Below are 6640 nucleotides of genomic sequence, written 5' to 3' on the forward strand. Positions count from 1 at the left end.
CTTTAGACTAATCTGACCTATCCTCTAATGTAGTGCAGGTTCTTCCGCTTGTTTAGTTTAATGTCAACTATTTGATGCAAATGCACCATCTACAGTCAGTCTAGGGTATTACAACAAAGTAGTTGTTTTCCTCTTCCCACTGTACGTACCTACGCAAAGTACCATTTGTAAATTATGTTGTACCTGTAATGACAATGGAACTCTTAGGGAGTATTATGCCAACGGTTGATTGTTCAAAAAAGACCAACGGTTTTAAGTTAATTGTCTTTTAAATGCTTGTTTGTCTTTCTAAATTGGTTGTTTACAATTGAACTCCTCCCTCTCCTGTCCCTGGGGGCTTATTTTCCTATTGGTTGACTGACTGTAATTTGAGATACAATATACCACAGAAGGTTGAACCCAACAACACCTGAAACCAGGTATTTTTAGTTCCTTTCCATCTTCATCGACATGAACAACTGGGTGAAAACATCCAAGATAAGTTACCAGCAATGGAGGAATCCTGAAATTAGGTACAGTAAATATCTAAATCTCATGGACTATATATTATTGAAGTTGACTGGGAAATATACTGGATACGTTGCAGAGGTACTGTAAAAGTAGATTGCTTTAGCTTTTGTTTTTGAAATGGCATAGTTGGAATAGTTTCAGAATTCATGTATGGTATTTATGAAGTGTTGTAAGGATTTAGTCATGTTCTAGACATTTACAGATGGTTGACAAATTAAAGGAAAAATCAATAGTCTCAGTTGTCTCAGTTTGGTGTTGGGCCACCACAAGTCTCCAGAAACAGCTTTTTCATAGATTCTACTAGTCTCTGAAACGCTACTGGAGGGATGGAACAGGAGTATTCCAAAAGATATTCCCTGATTTGGTGCTTTGTTGATGGTGGTGGAGAGTGCTGTCTAACACGCCAGTCAAAAATCTGCCATGGGTATTCAATTGGGTTGAGATCTGGTGACTGCGGTGGCCACAGCATATGATTCCCATCATTTTCATATTCATCAAACCATTCAGTGACCCCTCATACCCTGTGGATGGGGACATTGTCTTCCTGGAAGAGACCCAATAATGAACCCTCTTTCAAAGTCACTAAGATCCATCTTGATCCATCATGATCTAAAATCGAAGTTATCTGGGCCTCCTCAGCATTTTGATACATTCCAGAGCCTGATAGGATGTTCAATTCTTAATTTTATCATGCAGTACACCGGTATTGGATTTTCCTTAAATTTTGTCATTTGTCTGTAACTATATAAGGATTAAGGTGTGTATCTTTGAAGATGTATATTGTTTGGTTTCAGCGTGGTGACATTTCGAGGTACAGGGGGGGACAGTCTGCGTCATGATAATGAGGACCAGTGTGGGGACATTGAGGTCTACACCACAGGAATACAGACTAGGAACCTGGGGAAGCAAACTAGTCTCCACCCATTGCACAACAGACCTACTGCAGGTGTCATATACTGTCTCATGTTGTCCTGTCCAGTTTCTCTTGACTCCTCATTTGTTGTTTAGAATGATTGTTTGTTCTCATTCAGAAACCCATGGATTTAGAATGTTGTTACTACTACGCTTTATATGGAACAATTCAATGTCTACCAAAGGTTGAGAGGGATTTAAACCCCTCTTGATTCCATTTATCTGTTAATAGTCCATTTCCATGAATATATCCATATGAGAACAAGCTACATTTTAAAACACTACATGGACTTTGTGCACTATGTTGGTTACTTGAATGTTACCCACAATCTCAGTCAATTAACACTAATTGAACACCAGCATGCCTTGGTTACACAACAACCAATCAAGAACTCCTAACTAGAGCGTTCTTCTGACATCATCATTCAGCGCTTGATATTGTGTGGGCGCCTGTCAAATTGTTTGATTAGTAAGCATTTCTGATTTAGTTCAAGGATTTGCTGGTCTGTTGAAGAAAAAGCAGTATGTATGGGTATGTTTGTGAACATTTGGAAATGCAGTTTTATGATAGGGATTTACATTGTAACTTTAGATTAGATTAAACTTTATTGCCATTGTACAAGTACAGTACAACGAAATGTCATTGCTAACTGCATGTCGATGTTAACTGCATTTTGTTGTACTGTACTTGTTCAATGACAATAAACTGGAATGCGCTCTAACTTGCCTCCTCTTTCTCTTAATCCTGAAGATACTTTCACTGTGGAGGATGCGGTGGAAGCCATTGGCTTTGGATATTTTCAGTGGAAGCTTTCCATCCTCACTGGACTGTCATGGGTGAGATGGTGGTCTGATTTACGACGACTGACATGAGCACAAATCAAAGTGGCGGAGAAACAGCCCCGTTGTAACTGTCTCACTGACTCTGCCATGTTGTGAACAGATGGCGGACGCCATGGAGATGATGATCCTCAGCATCATAGCACCTCAGTTACAGTGTGAGTGGAGACTGCCAGGCTGGAAGGTGGCCATGCTAACAGCGGTCAGTCTCCTTCTGTCACCCAACATCCTCTCTTAGGGTTCCAGACAGGGTTTTCTCAGAAGGATTTTGCTTCCATTCAGTCATATCAGCTTCGCTGTGGCTTAGCACCAACTGGAGGCAGTATTAAATGCTGTACACACAGTGTTCTTCGTAGCAGTCAGTAATGTGTCAATTATTGTGAACATTAGTGAGGTCACTTCTCTCCCATCAGGTGGTGTTCATTGGGATGATGTTCAGCTCCACTCTATGGGGAAACATAACGGATAAGTACGGCAGGAAAGTAGTAAGTGTCAGTGCGCAGTTGTTTTCCTGAGATGTCAAGGCTACATTTGGTCCTGTGATCGTGATGGTGTCGTCTGTGTGGTGAACAGGGCCTGATGATGAGTATGGTCTGGGTGCTCTACTATGGCTTCCTCAGTGCCTTCGCCCCAGGGTATGGCTGGGTCCTGGTGCTGCGTGGCCTGGTAGGCTTCGGTATCGGAGGAGCCCCACAGTCGTGAGTGCCACACCCCGTAAGGCACATACAGTAGTGCATCTGCTCTGGCTCCCTCTGTGCTGCTCTGATGAAATGTAAAGTACAGTAGAAATGATTAGCTTTAAACTTATAGAAATGAAATGTAGAAGTGGCTAACTTCATTGGTCTCTCTATCAGCGTTGAACCCAGAGAACCATATGTGTGTTATCTGCAGTGGAGCTGATCAAGCTAAACAAACTGAACACATTGTTTCTGTAGAAGATCTGCATTCTCTCGGGACAGTTAGACCTGTGAAGCAAGCAGTACAACAATAAACATTTAATACGGAACAATACGTGTGTATTTATAGCACTGAGTTGGAGTGATAGAACTGGTTCCAGACTTCGCGATACAGGAACAGGAAATACAGCCCTTTGTTATTCAAATACTGACTGTTAAAGATGTTTATTTTGCAGTGTATCTAACGGATTGTGAAACCTCTTATTTGATAGTGAAAGTAAGACCCAATGATTTTATCCCGAGGCAACTATTATTGGTATAACCGCGAATGTCGTGCTGTATGTAGTGCTCATTTAAATTCCCAACCGTTATTCTCTGTATGTGGTAAAATCATATTAGATTAATGATTTGCAGTTTTCTTTCAGAGTGACACTATACTCTGAGTTCCTCCCAAAGAAGTCAAGGGCCACCTGCATCATGTTGGTTGAGGTAATTCATTTGCACTGGCCATCATCGTCATCATCGTTCATTTAATCTCATGAGATGGTTAACTATTTCTGTCGTATTGTTACGTACCACTGACTAATGATCCTGTTGTCAGATATTCTGGGTCCTTGGCGCTGTGTTTGAGGTCCTCCTGGCCATCTGGATCATGCCTTCCATGGGCTGGCGCTGGCTGCTTGGCCTGTCTACTGCTCCCCTAGTGCTCTTTGTTGTTCTGGGTTTTGTAAGTTTTGCTACAAGACGGAGACCTGCCGTGTCTGCTTCTAAAACAAACAAAGTAGATAGCTGGTGAAGTGTGTTCTCTGTGTGTGGGACAGTGGCTGCCAGAGAGTGCCCGCTTCGATGTGCTTTCGGGGAACAGGGAAAGTGCAATGAGAACGTTAAGACGCATTGCCTCTGAAAACAGGAAAAGCATGCCCCTTGGGAAACTTATTGCTGAACAACAGGTGTGTGTGTGTGTGTGTGTGTGTGCTGGATGTGATCATCTGAGAATCCCTTGCTCAGTTGTTTGTGTATTCACAACACTGGTGGGGTTGTGTGCCGTGTATTCTCATTGGTGAGGCAGGAGGACCGTGGCAGGATCCGAGATCTCTTAACTCCTCAGTACTGCAGAACCACTCTTCTCCTGTGGTTTATATGGTAAGATGATGTTGCGCTCATTTTTCTGGTGTCCATTATCTCCACATCTGGAATCAGACATGCTCCCCGTTCTGAACTAGAAAAAAAAAAACACTGAGACCTAGAGTTGTGATCCGCGCTCGCGCGTTTCTATCTCAGGTTTGCCAATGCCTTCTCCTACTATGGCTTGATCCTCCTAACAACTGAGCTGTTCCAGTCAGGAGAGGTGTGTGATGGTGAGTGACAGCGGTGTCTCTGCATAACACTCTCTAAAAGCTTCACATTTTTTCTTTTGAATCAACATTGAACAAAACAGTCCTGCAAGCCAGCTCTTACAGTTGCTTTTCTAGAACCTTTGACTAAATGGAAATCTTTGAAAACATCCAGTCATCACCCACGGTGCCAAAACTGAGCCAAAGTGTGACCTTGAATGCAAATACTTGACGATAGAGGACTACAAAGACCTTCTCTGGACCACCATAGCTGAATTTCCAGGTGAAAGGCAGTTAATGAGATTAACAGTAGATGCAGTTTGGCCGCATTTGAAATGAATGGAAGCTTTTATTTTGCTGTTGTGCAGTTTGGCACATTCTGTATATGTGCTGTCTTTCCTCTTAATTTGTCTATTTTGCTTGTTTTGTCTTTGCAGGACTTTTTGTGACATTGTTTGTGATTGATCGGATCGGCAGGAAGAAAAGCATGGCAATGTGTTTCCTGATGTTCTCTGTGTGCATTCTGCCCCTGTATGCTTGTATTGGAAGGTAAGGACTCCCCACTTTGTCTGAGATGCCAGAACCCTGGTAATAAGGGGCCTGCACTCTATGGATCTTTATATAATAATTTAGCTGTATGCATCTCTGTGGATCTGTGCACCTCTGGTAGTATCTATAAGTGTTCCTCAAGATTTGGTTCTTTGGCCGACCTTCTGTGCATATTAACAGCGCTGTGTTTGCTGCTGGTAACTCCCTCCCTTTTTTATACTGTTTTACTTGCCTTTTCTACATAAACAATGCCTGACTTACTGGTACCAGGTAAAGTCCTTTTAAGGTAAAGCCCTGTCTAATTCTGCTCACTGCTTACCATCTGCTACTCCAATAATAACCTGCACTCCTGTAGATCTCACACTGGGCACTCCTAAAACCTTAATTTCAGTTCCCTGCTGCCAATAACTGGAACAAACAGACAAACAGATCATACCTCATCACACCTTACTTCAAAGTCTTGTTGAATATAGTGTAAATTGATGTTAATGTTTATTACTTTGTATATGTTTATATCCTTTTGCAATTGAATGTATTTTGCCTGGTTTTCATGGGACAGGAGTACTGGTTGTCCTGACATGACTGGTTAAATTAAAATGGCGCTAAAATCTGTCTACAGAGTGGCTCTCACAGTCTTCATCTTTGTGGCGAGAGCGTTCATTTCTGGGGGATTCCAAGTGTCTTATGTCTACACCCCTGAGGTAAGCATTTTATTTGTTTTCATTATCAACAGACTCTTGCAATCTCAGTTTTTGCTGCTGAGGACCTTTGTGTGGACTATTTCCTCTTTCTCTATAGGTGTATCCCACATCCAATCGAGCACTTGGAATCGGGACCTGCAGCGGCATGGCCCGGGTGGGTGCTCTCCTGACTCCGTTTGTGGCCCAGGTAATAATGACACTTTTGGGTGTTCTTCAGTTGAACCAGAGATTCAACCTGCCCACACACGAGGACTCCTAGCTCTTCAGCGCCGCTAACCTCCAGCTGCTTTGGCCTGCACAGGTGCTGCTCAAGACGTCTGTTTACATGACCCTGTCCGTGTACTGCGTCTGCTGCCTGCTGGCTGCGGTGGCCTCCATGTTGTTGCCCGTTGAGACCACGGGGCTTGGCCTGCAGGAGTCCTGTACAATCGCAGGTGCTCAAGAGATGAAAACAACAAGCCAGATGTCAAATGTCTCTGAGGCTTCACCCACAGAGACCAGCTACTGACCATCCCATAATGGCTGAAGAGGATATGGGGTGGTGTTGAGAGGGCTTTATTTCCATCTGTCCCATAGATGCCACATAAATGGACAGTGAAGCTGAAGGAGTGGAAACGCGACACTGACGTCCTGATTTGGAAGAGCCTTCTGGTTATATCACCTTAGCAAGACTACATTTGCACAATTACTTTTTTAATAGGACTTGGACAGATTCTGAATTCAAATTGTATGTCTGTTAATGGGTTTTGGTGGAATTCTTTTGATAAATTAAGAGAATAAACATGCCAATAAAGAATATCTATTACCTTCATATTCAGTCTTGTCCTTCTCTGCAGGTGCTGTGTAGACCTATTTCTTTGATTAATTCCCACTTGAGCAAATATTCACACCAATACTC

The 6640-nt window shown here is 42.7% G+C and overlaps 1 protein-coding gene across 3 annotated transcripts; it reads left to right on the forward strand.

Annotated features, from left to right (window-relative positions):
- The first annotated feature begins 368 nt into the window (after positions 1-368).
- Positions 369-6553, forward strand: LOC105014903 (synaptic vesicle 2-related protein). 3 transcript variants are annotated; one of them, XM_010877594.4, is made up of 16 exons: positions 369-512; positions 1305-1456; positions 2174-2259; positions 2366-2464; positions 2676-2747; positions 2836-2960; positions 3584-3647; positions 3760-3885; positions 3980-4108; positions 4228-4301; positions 4440-4516; positions 4668-4775; positions 4930-5041; positions 5661-5742; positions 5840-5929; positions 6044-6553. In XM_010877594.4, exons 1-16 carry the CDS (start codon positions 451-453, stop codon positions 6248-6250), a joined length of 1665 nt encoding a protein of 554 aa, XP_010875896.1. In that variant the 5' UTR covers positions 369-450; the 3' UTR covers positions 6251-6553. The 3 variants fall into 3 exon arrangements, with proteins under 3 accessions (XP_010875896.1, XP_010875897.1, XP_010875899.1); XM_010877595.4 differs by lacking the exon at positions 4668-4775; XM_010877597.4 differs by lacking the exons at positions 369-512; positions 1305-1456 and adding an exon at positions 1489-1954.
- Positions 6554-6640: the final 87 nt, after the last annotated feature.

Source organism: Esox lucius, chromosome 14 (genome assembly GCF_011004845.1).
Source record: "Esox lucius isolate fEsoLuc1 chromosome 14, fEsoLuc1.pri, whole genome shotgun sequence".
Classification (NCBI taxonomy): Eukaryota; Metazoa; Chordata; class Actinopteri; order Esociformes; family Esocidae; genus Esox; species Esox lucius.